Consider the following 19,320-nt stretch of genomic DNA (forward strand, 5'->3'; position numbering starts at 1 on the left):
ACACGATCTAAAGTGGGAAACAGGTCTTTTTAATTGTTAAAGATTCTCTGCAAGCTCTCCTTTGAAAAGGGGGGGGGGGGGGGGGAGGGCCTTAAACTCTTTCTAGCAGTATAAATAACTAACCCTTCCCCCTCAAAAAAAAGTTAAAAGGCTGAGATGCTATTGTGACTAGACCTCATGGAAAGTTCTCAAATGTTAATGAGGTAAATCATATTCTTTTTGATAATCTCTGAGTCCAATGCTTCCATTTCAATAGATGACAGAGTAGCAAAAGAGAAAATAAAACTTTCTTCTTTTTTTTTATTTATTGATTGCTTGCTTTGAGAGAGAGAAAGAGGGAGAGCGGGAGAGGGGGAGAGAGGAAAACGGAGGAAGGGGAGGACACTGATTTGTTGTTCCACTTGTTTAAGCATTCATTGGCTAAGAAGGGATCTAATCTGCAACCTTGGTGTATATGAAGATAATGCTCCAACCAACTGAGTTTACCCAGCCAGTATTAAAACTTTCAATATAGCAAGCTGATTCTGGCATCAAAAAAACAACAACACAGTATAATGGCTTTACCTTGTTGGTAAAGGATTTGGAAAACATAAGCAGGGTTTAAATGGGGCCCAGAAAAATCTTACAACTATATCAATGAGCTAGAGAATTGGCAGGAAGAATAAATCTCCACATCACTATAAAATTCCACTCTTATCCATCCATCACTGCCTCACACATAATTCATACCCACACATTCTCCAAAAAAATTAAGTCTCCTATAATTGGAAGGTATCTGTATCAATCATATTAAGAAACAGATATTCACATTCGCCTGGAAATGTACTGAGGAAAGGTGTGGTAGTAAGGGATGAAAGGTATGCTAAAGGATATACTTTAGAGTCTGCTTCATTTTATGATTTTACTAGAAACCCAGTGCACAAAATTTGTGCACGGAGGAGGGGTTTCCCTCAGTCCAGCCTGCACCCACTCCAATCGGGGACCCCTCGGGGGATGTCTGACCGGTGGTTGGACACCCCTCTCACAATCTGAAACCGCTGGCTCCTAACCACTCACCTGCCTGCCTACCTGATTGCCCCTAAACCTTCTGCCTGCCTGATTACCCTAACCTTTCTGCCTGCCTGCCTGATCACCCCTAACTGCCCTCCCCTGCAGGCCTGATCTCGCCCCCAACTGCCATCCTCTGCTGGCCAAGTTGGTTCTGATTAGTCAGTTTCTATGCCAGTCAGCGTCAAAAGCTCCGCTTCCTAGGCAGCCATTGGCTCCTTACATTCATCCAGATTTGGTTCTGATTGGTCAGTTTCTATTCCAGTCAGCATCTCTGGGCCTATCAACGGGTCCTGATCAGAAAGGCGGGGCTGATCAGCAGCCCCAGTGGAGGCCTGGAGAGAAATAGAGGCACGGCTGTTGGCCAGGCCAGGAGAGAGAAGCAAGTTCTGATCAACGGCTATCACAGAGGCTACGGATCAGACCCTGCCTCTCTCTCTCTCTGCAGGCCTCTCTCTGGGCCTGATCCACAGCCCCCTAGGCCAGTGGTCGGCAAACCACGGCTCACGAGCCACATGCGGCTCTTTGGCCCCTTGAGTGTGGCTCTTCCACAAAATACCACGTGTGGGTGCACGTACAATGCGATTGAAACTTCGTGGCCAATGCGCAGAAGTCGGTTTTTGGCCTGGGCGAGTCTATTTTGAAGAAGTGGCATTACAAGAAGTGGGGGGTGTTGGTTGGTCGGGCAATGGGAGACGCAGGCCGTGGGAGACGCAGGCCCCAGAATACCCAGCGCAGGGGAGGTGCTCGCGATTCATGCACGAGTTGAATGAGACTGGCTACAAGACGAATGTGGATGGGAGAGTTCGAAGGGGTCAACGTCAGCGAACATTCCTCAATCAAATTGAGGACGTTTTTAGCAAAGGCCAGCTTAGGAGTACCCTAATTAAGTTAATAACAATGTACCTACCTATATAGTTTAAGTTTAAAAAATTTGGTCTCAAAAGAAATTTCAATCGTTGTACTGTTGATATTTGCCTCTGTTGACTAATGAGTTTGTTGACCACTGCCCTAGGCAGTTAGTACTGGAGCAGGGCGCCCGCAGCTGCCCCAATCAGTGCTGGGTCGCCACGGCAACCCAGCACTAACTTCTGGTCTGGTGGGCCTTCAGTGATTACGACCCTGGCTCTTTATTATATAGAAGTTTGACAGTTAAATGGCTGGGGGAGGGAGGAGGGCGGACCACTAATAATAAATGACTGACTCATGGACCAGGTGATACCACTCGTTAAAGAAAATGTTCTCAGTCAATTCATGATTTTTGCAGTCTTTCTAAAAATGTATAAAACTAATGGTAGAGTTTACTGAACTGAAGCTGCCGAGTCTACTACAGCTCTCTTTGGAGAAGTTCTGCTGCATGACACCAAATCCACTCTTAGTTCTGTGAAGCCTGATAAATGGCAATTTTTGCCATTCAAGTCACTCTTTTATTCTCCATCCTTAAAATTCAGCAATTTTTTAAAAAATGGGATCACTCTGATCTGTGTTTACCCAACCCAAGCCATCTACCAAGCTCATACAGAACATGGCAAAGTAACAAAATAATAAAACCTGTGAGACATTTTACTTATTTAACACTTTTGTACACTATGTGCCTACCACATTGTACTTAATACTAAGATACAAACATGAGTAATATACTAACTCTTAGAAAATACACAATTTGACATCACATATCATATAATAAACACTAGAGAAAGTCATTGCCTCACGATAACAGCCATTAGTTTTGTTTTAAAAGCAGATGTGAAGGTTTGAATTCATAAATTATAGATCATAATATGGAAGAAAAATAAGACTCATGATTCCACTTTAAGGTGTCAAAGACCCAAATTTGCACACAATTATGAAATCGGTCTTGTGGAAGACACTATGCATTGCTTACCCAACAGCTATCGCCCACTTCTTTCTTGCACCAGAACCGTCAGGGATGCTGGGCCCCTCCCCAAACCTAGCAGACAAGCCTTGACTGTGCCAATCAGATAATTCTTATTTCACTTATGCATGAAAATGATTGCTCTCAGGTGGCCTGTAACCCAGACCTGGCCAATGAGACAAAAGAGGATATATGCTGGGAGTTCCTGGGAAAAACATTCCCCATTTTGAAACTCCCCTTTCTGTCTGCCTTTGAATACAGTTGTGTGAGGATACAATGACTGAAGCTGTGACAATTACCTGGTGTCCTTGAGGGGACAAACCCAAGGAAATGAAGATGGCAGAACAGAAAAAATAGGAAGCACCTGGGTGCTTGATGTGCCCCTGATTTAACCAATCCTAGAAATATCTCTCTCTAGACCTCTTATATAAGATCCTAAGTTTTACTCATTACTTATTCCATATTTACCTTAGTACTATATTCTGTTACTTGCTGCTGAAAGCATCCTGACTGATACAGGCCCATTTAAAAACAAAAAAGCAGGTATCAGATAGGTTCAGACTTCAGAGTGATCTCTTCTTAAGCAACTGCAGAATGCAAAAAGGAAAACCTTCTTTCAGGTTATTTACATCTCTGTCCAAAGATTCACCCATCAAAGCTAACTGGAAGCCTACAATAACTGTTCACAGAATTCAGCTAGGATCAGATTGCACTCTATGTTCTGAACTATGGCAATATCAAATCACCTAATTGTTGGTGAACCACTTCAAGTCCACCAGGAGCATCACAAAGCAGCCTTTAGTGTACATACTATGGTATTTGCTTCTCCTATCTTTGCAATTTGGGTCCAGAATCAATGTTAACTATGGTGTAGAGATAAGATATGTATGTATGTCTTACATGGATAATCAGTTTTTCCAAAATGCCCACTATATACAAGTTACTTTTCTTGGTACCAATAAGGTAAAGAACAAAAAAATTCTATTAATTCTGCCAATCAACCTGAGGTTAAAAATATGTCTGTGGACATAATTCTAGAATTTTAAAACCAAACTGTCAGTACCTAAGCAAGACTCAAACTCAACTCCTTTTCCTTTTCTCATTACATATACCTAGGATAATAATACTGACCTACTTTACAGGGCTATCATAAGGATTAATCAGCTTAAAAATGCTAAGCACATTTGTAATAGTGTCAACAATTAAGAAAAAGCTAAGCACATCAAGACAGCTTATAATATGCATATGCGGTTAACCACATTTACAATTAACAAATGTATCACAACACAAACCACTGTGTTAATCACTTAAAAATACTGCAAAAATTTTTAAATAATACACAAATAATACCTCACATTAGAGTTGTTCATTAATAAGTATTTATTTTCTAACATTTTTAGAGAAATAGGCTGAATACCATATAAAGAATTCTTTGTAACTCTTGATTAAGCACACCAGAAAATAAAATTATTAAATGACATTTGCTTCTGATCCCTTGGCCAGTGGTCAGCAAACTGCGGCCCCTTGAGTGTGGCTCTTCCACAAAATACCACGTGTGGGAGCGCACGTACAGTGCGATTGAAACTTCGTGGCCCATGCGCAGAAGTCGGTATTTTGTGGAAGAGCCACACTTGAGGGGCCAACGAGCCGCATGTGACTCGCGAGCCACAGTTTGCCGAGCCGCAGTTTGCCGACCACTGCCCTAGGCCTCTGGACCAGAAAGCTGTCCACTCAGCTATCAAAAAAGTCAACCAGTTTGATTACCACCATTATTATCATCATCAGAAAGGGTATACACTCTCCCAGACCACCTGCCACTCCTAATGAGGAAGGGACAGCGCCCCTAACAAGTGTAGTGTTGAGATCTGAACACTTCCTATGGCACCTTCCTCCTTTCATATCAGAGTTATGGAAACAAACACTTCAATAACAGGAAGTCATAAAATTTCTTCTATTTCCTTTCAGCTCAGCTAGTTTGCTTTTTGGCAGAAAGCTGATTAACAACAAAGTTATTGAGTCGTTCAGTGACAGGAAAGCAAGCTGATAAGCTACTAGTTCAAAGTGTTACTTCTACCAGGGTTAGCAGCGAACACAGCTCTGAGAATTAAGGCTTTTGAGATGTTCTGCTTTATAAACCTCATTTATCAAAACAGCGGGAGAACCCTAACCAGTTTGGCTCAGTGGATAGAGTGTCCGCCTGCGGACTGAAGGGTCCCAGGTTCAATTCGGGTCAAGGGCATGTACCTTGGTTGCGGGCACATTCCCAATAGGGGGTGTGCAGGAGGCAGCTGATCGATGTTTCTCTCTCATTGATGTTTCTAACTCTCTATCTCTCTCCCTTCCTCTCTGTAAAAAATTAATAAAACATATTTTTTTAAAAAAACAGAAGAGCTGTTACATATGGTGATGGGCATTATGGAAATGATTAGACTGATTACAAAATGTGAATGTGAATTGGATTAAAGTACCTGCAAGAGAGAAACTAACTCAGGAGAAAGTAAAAGAAACCAATCATAGATATGAATCCAAAAGGGTTGACACAAAAATGTTAGTCCACCTATAAACTGGGGTTTGCTAAGAAAAGGCTTCCTGGAATGTTTATGCAGAATTTTTAAAAATTTAACAGTCAAATTAGGTTAAACTAAATAATTGCAGCTAATACAGTTCTTGTCTACTCAAGATAGGAAAAATGGTTAGGAGGTTTACAATAATTCAGAGGATTAGTTTATGCTAATCCCAATATGGGAAATCAAGTAAATATTGGGAAAGGAAAACTGTACATTTAGCTGAAGACTAGTGCTGACAATGTGGCTGGGAGGGAATAAGAGAAGCACAGTAAACTGAGGTAAAATTTTTCAATTTTCTCTATAGGCAACCAGTTCCTATTTTAGTTTAATAAAATATTCCAAGGTAGATTAATCACTTATAAAATGTCATCATTTAGAAAATAGTCATGTTTTTGTGTACATGCTTTATTTAAAAAGGGACATAATTCTTCCTATAATGCAACTCTGTAAGTGTATGTCTTACAAAGTTATCAGATGAATTCATTAGCAAAAACATAAAGAAATTAGAAATAATTATACAATGTCCTGATCAATGAAACCACCCCTGATTTTGGAAGGGAGAGTTAAGAATGTATCACACAAAGGAGAGCATAAAGAGAGAAAAGTCATGTGAGAGAAGAATATTCAAAACAATTATAATCCAACACTTTTTTTTTAAAGCTGGACATGGAGTTTAGACGGGGTTTGGCATTCTGCCCACGAAAAATGTTTCTGGGAATCACAGGCGTCTTTGCCCTTGGCCAAAGCACAAATGAATGAATCATGGAGACACCTAAGCTAGAACCCTAAGTTGCCTGACACAATAGAAAAATATATGTGCCTGCAAAATCAGGAGTTTTAGTATTGGACGTGCCCTCCACACAGGGAAGTTGGTCACATAGGGGCAGTACTGAGGAGAGAAATGAGAGTACAAGGAAAGCACAGTAGTCTTAGGAGCAATAAAAGCAATTGGAAACTATTACATGTTTTCAAGGAGGAAAAAAAAGACAACCATACAAGCACTGTGAGTGCTTTGTATCACTGCTCTGTCACAGGTACAGGATGCTTCCAAAAAAATGAATTTGTGTACCTTGCAACTGTGCCAGTTGGACACAACGTATAAAATATCAGTACAGCCCTAGCTGGTTTTGCTCAGATATGAATCCAAAAGGGTTGACACAAAAATGTTAGTCTACTGGCCTGCAGACTGAAAGGTCCACGTTCAATTCCGGTCAAGGGCACAAGCCCAGGTTGCGGGCTCAATCCCCAGGAGGGGGCGTACAGGAGGCAGCTAGCTGATCAATGATTCTCTCTCATCATTGATGTTTCTCTCTCCCTCTCCCTTCCTCTCTGAAATCAATAAAAATATATTAAAAAATAAAAATATCAGTATAAACTGATATGTGACAGTTGGCAGGACTGACTTAAGACACATGTTCAAATAGAAGAATTTCGTTCTGGTACATTGCCTGTACCATCACCTTCCACCTTTCCTTCCCCTCACTCTTTTTAATCCTTCATACTGCAGAGTCCTTTGGTCTGGGCAATGTCGTCAACTTGAAATCTCAGACTTGCCCACTATCCCCAGAAACATGTCCTCTGGGGAGGTGGCCTTCTACCATGATCCCTCCCCAAATACCACAGTGGTTACCTGGGGACAGCATTTCTGTGGGCCAGGGCCAGCACGGGCTACCTGAAACAGGGTCTGTCTGTCACCACCTCCATGCCTAGCAGCTCTCCAGGTCACAGTTCTCAATAAGCACATATAGAAAACAAGCTCTTTCTCTTTTCCCACTCATTAAAAATAAACCCAAATGGTACCCAGATTTAGAACATACCTACCAATGAAAAAGTTAGAAGAGAGGGCCCTAACCAGTTTGGCTCAGTGGATAGAGTGTCGGTCTGTGGACTGAAGGGTCCTGGGTTCAATTCCGGTCAAGGGCACATGGCCGGGTTGTGGAGGCAGCCAATCAATGTTTCTCTCTCATCATTGACGTTTCTATCTCTCTCCCTCTCCCTTTCCCTCTGAAATCAGTAAAAATTCATTTTAAAAGAGAGAGAGGGAAGTGCTCACCCACATAATCTTTCCATTCAAAGAGGAACTATTCCAAAGCTGCTATGGAGTTTATAATTAACACGCAAGCTTCGCCAATGACAGAAATTTCTGGAATCTATTGTAATTTACACTAGAATCTTGTTTATTTGAAATTTTTATTATAAACATCGGCTGGATTCTGTGGCTGAATCCAAAGGCCTACTTGGCATACCTCTAGCTCAAGTCTATTGCAATCACTCAGCCTTTACTACAGAGAGAACTGGCCTGACCCAACGTACAGGCAGAAGCAGAGTAGCTGCTCCTCACTCCCAGAGGCCCACTAACCACCCACCACTAGCTCCATGAAGCTGGTGGCAGGAGGCTCCACTGGTAGAATGTCACATTGCACTCAGATGTATTCACCACAGTGCCTTCCACAGATCTTTGGCATTGTGGGATTACACGATTTTGTTTCCTTTCTCACCTGCCACCCCAAGTTCGATCTTCTCACCCCAGGTTCTAAGGCAAAGGTGTGCCCTGAGTCATCCTGAGCGACCAGGTCTGCTGGGACACTGCCTGACAGAAGGCACAGTCACAGAGAAAACAGACAGGAGGGCAGACTTCCCAGGCAACAGTTAGCTTTGTGGAGTCTTCTTTATCATTTGAAACTACTTCAAGAGCTACACTAGAACCGAAGTCTCCTCTTTTTATAGGAAAGGGAATTGAGGCTCTAAAATACAGAATCAGAGCACGGTAATGCCTCCACTAGGTTTGTCTAACTCCAGAATTCACCCTAACCATGTTGTCTCTATAGGAGTAATGGAAAGACCTCCTCCTGGTCCCCAAAATACTCCCTTCAAAGGCTGGTCAGGGTGAATACAAGTCCTTCAGGGGTCACTGATGTGAAATGGGCCTAAAGGATCTCTAAGCCCTGATGGAATGTAGATATTCCCAAAAGGAGGAGCATATGATGTTGGGCTGTGACCTGCCACTGACCCCTCTGTAAGCATGAGTTGTTAGACACTGACTCTCACCTGGGAAAACAGAGCAAGAGCAGGAGATTAAGACACGGGTGAGTTTTAACAGGAGGAGAGAAAAGATGACCGTGGCTTTTACTCTCTTCTAATGTGAAAAACATTTTTAAAAGTAAAAAACCTTCCTGCCGCCTCCATAATAATTCTATATTACACATCTGTATTATATTAATTGGTAAAATATAATGAATAGGAATTACTAACTCAATTTATGAACTGGTGACATTGTTAACTGAATTTTTATTTTAGTTAAAAACATGATCTACTCACATTTGAAAAACTGTAGTATCAGGTGCACTGTATATATAAAGGTGCACATATGGACCATGCTACAAACCACTTCCTTGAAATCCCAAGAGTCCAAGGGCCACAAGTCCAGAAACAACTGTTTAGGACATTGGGTGAGCAGGCCTGGTAGGATATGGCAGGGAGGGTTCCCAAGAGGGAACCTAGAGGCAAAGAATGGGGAAAAAGCCCATAAATCACAGTTCACATACTTAATAATTCTACATAAGAGCAGCCCTTTATCCAGTGGGCAACATAAAATTGATGAAATGTTAACACTGATATTTGGGCAGGGCAACTACAGAATGTAGCCACTTGTTATGAGAGGAAATAAATATGAGAAAAGAGGGAGCCAGTGTCACAGAAAAAATTAATTCATCCTGACACCAAAATGATTTGCCTAAATAAACACAAAAAAGTAAAATCACCTAGAAAAAAAAACAAGACTGTCCTTTAATGAAGCTTCAGTATCTTCATTTGATTTGGATTAAATAAAAAAGTCAGCAAATAACAAAGAAAATGACACATGCCATGCTAATATGAAAAATACAGCATAGTCATAATTTAAGACCCTATCTTATCATTTCTCACCAAAAGGAGACTCATTCAAGTATCACCACACCTCTAAATGTAGCTGAAATCCAAGACTAAGAAAGTACCTTATAGATAGATCTATGCTATATAAACACATACTGAAGGTCAAACTTAGACCCTTTAGACAAAAAAAAAAAAAATGGAAGGAAAAAGAACATAAACCAGTGGACTTTAAATACACACCGCACCTGTTATCAATAAATGAAAGACCCTAAAACTTAAGGAATCTAATCAGCCCTCTACCTTTCCAACTTCTCCTCTCTCACCCTCCCTCAACAGTCTCACCAAACTATTCAACATTCCCTGAACAAGATTGCACCATCATACCCATGCCTTTAATCACTGGGTACACCCAGGTGTGTGCAATAAACATACACACACACTTGCTGAAGTCCTACTCCTGCTTCCTACTTGATTGACCTCCAAAGGAGAAATGAATCCCTCTCCTTTAATCCCCCAGCATGTTTTCCAACTTACCTCACACATTCTTACACACGGGTCGGTCCCCTGGAACCAAATCATTACTAACTCATTCACTTTCTACTCACAACACCAAGCATAGTACTTAGCCCAAATTGCTTAACAAAAACATGTTGCAGAAATAAATGAATGAATAGGCACTTTGGAGGAAAAATTAGAGGGAAATGCTTCTGATATAGATTGTATGAGGATTACCTATTCACAATATAATCACAATGTGTTAGCATTCAATTATGGGAGAAAAATCTATTTCTCTAACTCTAAACCAACTGGTCAACTTCCCTCCCCTGATAACTGATACAACATATGTTGTCTAATAAGATGCAAAGGAGCCCTAGCTGGTTTGGCTCAGTGGATAGAGTGTCAGCCTACGGACTGAAGGGTCCTGGGTTTGATTCCAGTCAAGGGCACATACCAGTTGCAGCTTGATGCCCGGCCCTGGTCAGGGCACATGCGGGAGGCAACCAATCAATGTCTCTCTCTCACAATGATGTTTCTCTGTCTCTCCCCCTCCCTTCCACTCTCTATAAAAATCAATGGAAAAATATCCTCAGGTGAGGATTAACATCAACAACAAAAAAAGACAGAAAGGAAATGTCTGGTTTTCCATCAAAAGGCTTGAATTAGACACAAAAGTTCCACACAGCCCTAACTGGTTTGGCTCAGTGGATAGAGCGTCGGCCTGCGGACTAAAGGGTCCCAGGTTCGATTCCAGTCAAGGGCATGTACCTTGGTTTCGGGCACATCCCCAGTGGGGAGTGTGCAGGAGACAGCTGATCAATGTTTCTCTCTCATCAATGTTTCTAACTCTCTATCCCTCTCCCCTCCTCTCTGTAAAAAATCAATAAAATATATTTAAAAAAAAATTTTTTTAAAAAGTTCCACACAGAAGGGGATCCTACACCATTCAAAGAGCCTCCCTAAAAGTTAAACACCTGCTGAGAAAATCTTCCACCAGCACTCTCCCATTCCCCAGCCTTTTTCGCCGGTCATCAAGGCAGACAAGGTGCACTCACCTGGCTTGTTTCCTTCCCTCTCATGGCCCAGCTGCCCCTTGGTGTTCAAGCCGCAGGTGTAAACCTCTCCATCCTCCAGCAGGAACACGGAGTGGTTTCCTCCACAGGCTACCTCCTTGACACTTCTGTCTGATATAAATCCACACACTTGTGGCTCGGCCACAATTCCTTGTAGGTTAGTGCTGATTCCAGGTTGGCCCAGAGACCAATATCCCCAACATAACATTGTTCTTATCCTTCAGGGGATCATGTAGCCTAAAAAACATTTTGTAAAAAAAGATTTTAAAAAATAGGTCAGAGGAAATCACACTGAGTAATAATAAATGTAATCAATTTTTTAAAATAACCTCTAATATTCTTCAGGTACTTTGCATCTCAGAAGAATACTTACTAATAGTGTTGAAAGTAGTCATGTTATAATAATAATAATAATGCCACTTTTGTGTTTTAAAGAAAGATTTTAAAGAACATTTCTAAACAAATTTTATTTGTGTAAATGAATTGTGAATACAGAATATAGTTTTCAGGTCACTGATGAGGAACACTTGAGTACAGGAGCACTGCTAAAACAATCTCTGCAAATCATATGGTACAACAGCTTTGAAATTACCCTCATGACTTCACCTTGTTCTTTCTCACTGCACTTTTCCTTTGAGTTTTCTACTTATTTAAATCTTAAAAATTTTGAGCTCCTTTAAATAGCCTATTGTTAGCTTGGACAGTAATTCACCACTTGCAACAAAAATGAGAAATGGGTAAAAAATGTTACTTCTCTTTCCTCTTACACATCCTTCTGGATCTGAGTCAAGATTCATATCCTACTCAAGGGCCTCTGGAGACCATTCTAGCCACCATCAATCTGCATCCCTCCGACCCTGATTAAAAACTTTCTCTGGCCGAACCGGTTTGGCTCAGTGGATGGAGCGTCAGCCTGCGGACTCAAGGGTCCCAGGTTCGATTCCGGTAAAGGGCATGTACCTTGGTTGCAGGCACATCCCCAGTAGGGGGCGTGCAGGAGGCAGCTGGTCGATCTCTCTTATCGATGTTTCTAACTCTCTATCCCTCTCCCTTCTTCTCTGTAAAAAATCAATAAAATATATTTTAAAAAAAAAAAAAAAAAAAAAAAACTTTCTCTGGCCTGTCGTGTGGCTCAGTGATTGAGGCTCAACCTATGAACCAAGAGGTCACGGTTCGATTCCCAGTCAGGGCACATGCCTGGGTTGCAGATTCGAACCCGTGCAGGAGGCAGGCAATCAATGATTTGCTCTCATCATTGATGTTTCTCTCTCTCTTTCCCTTCCTCTCTGAAATCAATAAAATATATTTTTTACAAAAAAAAAAAAAAAGAACAGGAAAAACTTTCTCTGTATCATAACTTAACTCCTCAGCCAGATTTTAATTGCCTTAATCAGGGACCACAGTATAACACATACCTCTTTAATCTAGCAGGTATTTAATCAACTTTTAGTTGATTGATTACTGCTGACTCTAGCCCAAAGTCTCACTACTTTTAAAAATTTATGCTCCTCCCCCCAAAAAAATAATTATTAAAAATTCATGCTTTCCTTTCATACAAACAAAGACAAATTTCATCTCTATCAGTTCACACCCTCTAGGATGGTTATAATAAAAAAGGACAGATAATAACAAGTGTGAGTGAGGATGTGGAGTAAGTGGAGCTCTCTTACATTGCTGATGGGAATGTAATATAGCACAGGTGCTTTGGAAAACAGTCTGGCAGTTCCTAAAAAGGCTAAACATAGAGTTACCATATTATCCAGCAATTTTACTGCTAGCTATATTTCCAAGAGAACTGCAAATTGACAGAGAAAGACAAATACCATATGATTTCATTTATATGTGGAATATAATATAAAAAATGAACAAACAAAACAGAAACAAACTCATAAATACAGAGAATAAACTGACGGTCTCCAGATGGGAGGGTTATTGGGGGGGATGGGCAAAAAAGGTGAAAGGGATTAAAATGTACAAATTTCAAGATCTAAAAATAGTCACAGAGATGTAAAGTACAGCATAGGGAATGTAGTCAATAATATTTTAATAACTATGTATGATACTAGGTAGATACTAGACTTTTTTTTGTTTTTTTTATATATATACTAGGGGCCCGGTGCACGAAATTCGTGCACTGGGTGGGGCGCGGGGGGGGGGGGGGGGGGGGGGGGGGGGGAGTGTCCCTCAGCCCAGCCTGCCCCCTCTCACATACTGGGAGCCCTCAGGCGTTGACCCCCATCACCCTCTGATCGCCTGATCGGCCCCTTGCCCAGGCCTGACGCCTCCGCCAGAGGTGTCAGGCTTGGACAGGGGACCCCCATCTCCCCCCGATCACTGGCTCTGACCCCCGCCCAGGCCTGATGCCTCTGGCCCAGGAATCATGCCTGGGCAGGGGACCCCCATCTCCCTCTGATCGCTTGCTCCACCCCCTGCCCAAGCCTGATGCCTCTGACCCAGGCTTCAGGCCTGGGCAAGGTGACCCTCATATCCCCCCAATCACCGGCTCCGCCCCCCACCCAGGCCTGATGCCTCTGGCCCAGGCATCAGGCCTGGGCAGGGGACCCCCAGCCCCCTCTGATTGCTGGCTCCGCCCCCCGCCCAGGCCTGATGCCTCGGCCAGAGGAGTTGACCCTCATCACCCTCTGATCGCAGATCACCGGATCGGCCCCTTGCCCAGGCCTGAGGCCTCCGGCAGAGGTGTCAGGCCTGGGAAGGGGACCCCCAGCTCCCACCATTCCCAGCTCTGCCCCTGCTACCCACGATCTCTGGCACCGCCCCTGCCAAGACCTAAGGCCTCTGGTGGAGGCATTAGTCCTGGGCAGGAGACCCCCAGCTCCCCGCGATCTCCCGCTCTGCCCCTGCCTAGACCTAATGCCTCTGACCGAGGCCTTAGGCCTGGGCAGGGGACCCCCAGCTCCCCATGGTTGCAGGCTCCACCCCTGCCTAGACCTAACGCCTCTGGCCAAGGCGTTAGGCCTGGGCAGGGAACCCCCAGCTGCCCAGGATCGCTGACTCCGCCCCTGCTCCCCACGATGGCTGGTTCCGCCCCTGCCCAGGCCTAACGCCAATGGCCAAGGCATTAGTCCTGGGCAGGAGACCCCCAGCTCCCCGCGATCTCCCGCTCTGCCCCTGCCTAGACCTAATGCCTCTGACGGAGGCCTTAGGTCTGTGTAGAGGACCCCCAGCTCCCGCGGTTGCAGGCTCCACCCCTGCCCAGGCCTAACGCCTCTGGCCAAGGCATTAGGCCTGGGCAGGGGGCCCCCAGCTCCCCATGATCTCCCGCTCTGCCCCTGCCCAGGCCTAACGCCTCTGGCCGAGGCATTCGGCCTGGGCAGGGGACCCCCAGCTCCCCACGATTGCAGGCTCCGCCCCTGCCCAGGCCTAACGGCTCTGGCCAAGGCGTTAGGTCTGTGTAGGGGACCTCCAGCGCCCCACGATTGCAGGCTCCACCCCTGCCCAGGCCTAACGTCTTTGGCCAAGGTTTTAGGCCTGGGCAAGGTTTAGACCGGGGCAGCAAAGGCGCCTGGTTCTCTGATCACAGCCCTTGGGGCCGCCTTTGCCCTGCCCCCGGCTCTTAGCTCCCCCCTGGGTTTCCGATCACCATCAGAGGCAGGGGGCTTCTTCCGTCCTTTCCCTTTCACCTCCCAGCATTGTGCCTACATATGCAAATTAGCCGCCATCTTTGTTGGCGGTTAACCGCCATCTTGGCTGGCAGTTAATTTGCATATCGCCCTGATTAGCCAATGGGAAGGGTAGCGGTCGTACACTAATTACCATGTTTCTCTTTTATTAGATAGGATATATTTTTTTATTCTTTTTAAAAAAATATTATAATAAGTATTACAAAGGGTATTACATATGTGTCCTTCCCCCACCCCCCGCCCTTGACAATCCCCTGGCCTCCCTTACCCCCCAGTGTCTTATGTCCATTAGTTATACTTATATGCATGCATACAAGTCCTTTGTTTGATCTCTTACTCCCCTCCCTTCTGCCCCCCAACCCTCTCTGGCCTTCCCACTGCAGTTTGACAATCAGTTTGAGGCAGCTCTGCCTCTGTAGGTAGATACTAGACTTAATGAGGTGATCACTTCATAAGCTATATAAATGTCTAATCACTATGCTGTATCCCTGAAACTAATATAATATTGTATGTCAACTGTAATCAAAAAATAAATTTTTAAAATTTAAATAGGAAAAAAAAGAACTAAAAGCATAAATACATCCACACAAAAACATGTACACAAATGTTCATAACAGCATTATTCACTCATGTTACGAAAAGGTAGAAATAACTCAGACATCCATCAACTGAAAAATGAATAAGCAAAATGTAGTTTTTCTATACAATGGAACATTTATTTAGTGACCTATGGCAATGCTATCTGATTTACTCTCTGAACTCTTTCAAAAAAGCCATGGAAAAAATATAAAACTGAATCTCAATTTGCTGTCTTAACCAGAAAGTTCTGCTTCTTCTTAAGATTTTTATTTGTCTAGACACTAGAACTAAAAAAGAAAAAAAAAATTAAGCTTCAATGTTATTCTTTGAGTTAACTACAAAGGGAGACAAGATAAAATGATAAAATGAGGCAGCGGAGGACTGAGGGGGAAGATACATACATTTTAAAAGACCAGCAAGATCACATAATTTTATTTTCCCAATTTGCTAAATTGCTGTACACATACTAATGTCTTCCTTAATTTTCAATGTTTCATGAGCATGTCTTCTCTTACTAATAGTTACATAAGTAACTCATAGTACTTACTATACATCATTCACTGTGCTAATAAGCATTTTATTTCATTATCTAATTTCATCTTCACACCAACCCTGTGCCATAAGTACTATTTTTAGAGAAAGCAAGGCTCAGAGAGATTAATAAGCATGCCTAAGGTCACACAGCCGAAAAGAGCCAGAACCAGGCTATGAATCTTAAGCCAATGTCCACAGTCTTACCCAGTGGACTACAATGCCACCCAAGTAGATTTATATGTCACCTACAGGAGCAAAAACCACAAAAATACTTGCAGAATGACTAAATTATAGTCAGTATACAATACAGGATGTCCTGGAAACCTGAAAATAAAGTTGCCCTCTAGAGGGAAAGGAGCCAGAATTAGGAGATAATGAATAAGATTAGGCAGCTGTACCATTAAGCCATCCCCTTAACCAGCCAAGTACAATGTGTCTAAAAATATGGTATTAAGAAGCTATGATTGTTTGTCTACACAAAAATCTATAAACAGCCCTGGCCAGGAGTGACTCAGTTGATTGGAGTGTTGTCCCATACACCAAAAGGTCTCGGGTGCGATTCCCAGGTTTTGGTCTGTCATTAGTTGGGAAACATGCAGGAGGCAACCAATCATGTTTCTCTCTCATATCAATGTCTGTCTGCCTCTCTCCCTCCCTCTCTAAAAATCAATAATCTAAAAATCTGTAAATAATGCTCACAGCAGCTTTATTCATACTAAACAAAACTGTCCAGCACCACCACCTTCACTATCCCTAAGTACAGTTGTTCTTCATTATTTGCAATTCTATGCTTGTGAATTTGCCGACTCACTAAAATTTGTTTGTAACCCCAAAATCAGTGCTCAGAACATTTTAGCAATCATTCCCAGACATGTGCAAAGAGATGAAAAATTCGAACTATGCACATCCTATGCACATGTTCCCAGTTGAAGTCAAATAAGATGATGCTCTGCCTTCTTGTTTTGACTCTCAAAGTGGTCTTTTTGCAGTCTATTTAGTGCCACATTTTTCACATTTTTATATTTTTTGCTGGTAACTTTGCTGTTTAAAATGTCCCCCAAGCAGAAAATAACAAAAATAAAAAAATTAAAAATTAAAAAAAATAAAGAAAAAGAAAAAAATGTCCCCCAAGCATAGAACTGAAGTACTATAATTAGCCTTTAAATTCACCTAGCCACTTGCCTTGCTTAGATTCCATGAGTAATTAAGCAACCTTAAGTAACTTGTTTTCCAAGGCAGATCCTACTATGTAGAAAGAACACCATGACCAGCTGACCAAAGCATCTCAGGCTTCTTAGCATTTCTACTTCTTATTATTAATTCAACATCCTGGATCTATCAGCTTCTTATAAATTTGTTTAGCATGAATCAGTCCTTGAGGATCAGCTACACTCTGAGAGCTTTAGACAATTGCAAGCCTAAAGTATGGCCTCATCTTTAACTGACTAATAGAAACCATTTATGAAAAACGACAAATAGGACTATTGTTCAAAATCCTTCCCACCTGAGTTATAGTAATGCAATCTTCAAGCAGTCAAATAAAAATTACTAAGAGAAGTAGCTAAATGACAACCACAAATAAGCTGTATTCCTATACATGGATTATTAACCCTAATAGAAAATCTGGTCTAGGTCACCAAGACACTTTGCCAAAACTGCAGCAGGAGGCAAGAAAATCATCTTTCAGGAGAAAAGTTCAGTGCACTGAAGAGAAACCAGCCATTAATGCAGCTTTCAACTAAAAGTACACTCTGGTAGAACCCCTATACCTAATAGCTAATGGTGTCCATGAATTTAAAGATCCAGTTTTAGCACTGTTCTTCACCTGGCATTTGCTATCCTGGGTACTCCCACCCATTTTTTTCTTACTCACTTTTGTTCATTTCTCTATCCCTAAAGACTAGAATAGTGCCTGGCACATAGTAAGAGCTCAATAAATAGTTGCTGAATAAAGAAAAAGTAATATCTACTATTACTGTGCATCTGAGTCTGTGCTAAAAACTTTACACAGATTATTTAATTTGCCCTGTACAATAACCTCAACGCTTAGCAAGGTTAGGTCACTTGCCCAAGAACATGTAAATAAGCAGTGAAGTGACAACAGTAGGATTCCAACTTATAGGTAACCAGACCTACGCTAGCCAGAGATGGGAAGGGTAAGTGAAGCAATTTCAACAGAGTTAGCCAGACTTTTTTCTATGTCTACCCTGACTTATAATAAAATTAGTTCACGCCCGGCCAGTGTGGCTCAGTGATTGAGCATTGATCTATGAACCAGGAGGTCACAGTTCAATTCCCAGTTAGGGCACATGCCGGGGTTGTGGGCTCAATCCCCAGTGTGGGGCATGCAAGAGGCAGCCGATCAATGATTCTCTCTCATCGTTGATTCTCTCTCCCTCTCCCTTACTCTCTGAAATCAATAAAAATATATTTTAAACAAAAAACTAGTTCACTTACTGGTTCACACACAAAAATACATGTCGCTGACATCAGCAAGTTCTATTTCTAAATGTAGAACATGTCTAAAACGGGCAGAGGTATAGCATAAAAGAGATCATCTTATTAAGGATACCTTAAATGTCCACTTAATCTAACCTTTAGGCAAGAGACTTACATTCCTAACTTCATTTTAATGGCAGCTGAGGCCTTCCATGGCCAAGTAACCTTGGTCCTCTGAGAAATAAGTGGATGAAGAAGAGACTGGAAACTAGGTCTCCTACCTCCTAGGCTCACCCAGTTCTCTTCACTACATCACAGCAAAGGAAAGTCATTAAGGATTTGTTAAGGTCCCTCTCTAGGCAACTGTAGTAACTTGAGTTCTTTATATAGATTATCTTGTTGAAGCCTCTTATTAATTCTGTAAAGTAGATATTATCTCAATGTACAAGATGAGAAAACTGAGGGTCAGAGAAATCAAAGTAACTCACCACAGGTCACACACTTGGCATTTGGACAAGGAGCCAGAATGGTTACCCCTCACCCTGCAGATCTGCAAGTTAAAGAAATAAAAAGCATTAGTATGGAACTCTACAAAATACCTTCATGTTATTGAAAACAAATATTCCCCAAACACGGTATCTCAAGACTGTTAAATACGAACAAGAACCTCTAACCAACTTATGAAGCTATCATCTCTAAAAGTGAACTAGAGACACAGGTAGCACCTTTAAAAATTCCTAACATTTATAGCAGATACTAAAATAAAAATGAAATTATCTTTAAATCTCCCATTTAGGTTAAAAAGAGAAATTTTGAAACTATAATTCAATTTTGTCTATTTTCTTCCATGTTTTCCATGTATCACACACATTATAGCTTATTTTGCCACAACTGGTTTTGAAGACTTTCTGGTATCTTCCCTTCCTTCCAACACCATATCCTCTATCATAGAAAACAAGGTAAGACTGAGAGGCACCTTTAGTCTCTCAAAAGAAAAAGTCCCTCCTGATTTTAAGATATTATTATCATAACTTTATTTCTATCTTATGTAGAAAATCCCATTCACTTTGGAGAATATTACTTTTATTTCTTAAACTGATGCAAAACTATCTTGTATCTCCAGTAGGGGTGCAACTCTATGTATTAAATTTTTTTAATTATTATGCAAATCTTAAGAAGTCTGTTACTCAGAATGA

The 19,320-nt window shown here is 42.0% G+C and overlaps 1 protein-coding gene across 3 annotated transcripts in view; it reads right to left on the reverse strand.

The window, feature by feature from the left end:
• HERC3 (HECT and RLD domain containing E3 ubiquitin protein ligase 3) overlaps nucleotides 1–19,320 on the reverse strand; it is an 84,298-nt gene that overhangs the window by 63,025 nt on the left and 1,953 nt on the right. For all 3 annotated transcript variants that reach the window (XM_070392851.1, XM_070392854.1, XM_070392853.1), the window contains exons 2-3: nucleotides 18,613–18,674; nucleotides 10,914–11,168 (exon numbers count right to left, since the gene is read on the reverse strand). In XM_070392851.1, the coding sequence (XP_070248952.1) occupies nucleotides 10,914–11,139 (226 nt within the window). In that variant the 5' untranslated portion in view covers nucleotides 11,140–11,168; nucleotides 18,613–18,674. The remainder of the gene's footprint in view (nucleotides 1–10,913; nucleotides 11,169–18,612; nucleotides 18,675–19,320) is intronic.

Source organism: Myotis yumanensis, unplaced genomic scaffold, assembly GCF_028538775.1.
Source record: "Myotis yumanensis isolate MYYU_CA2020_CCGP unplaced genomic scaffold, mMyoYum1.0.hap1 SCAF_1, whole genome shotgun sequence".
Lineage (NCBI taxonomy): Eukaryota > Metazoa > Chordata > Mammalia > Chiroptera > Vespertilionidae > Myotis > Myotis yumanensis.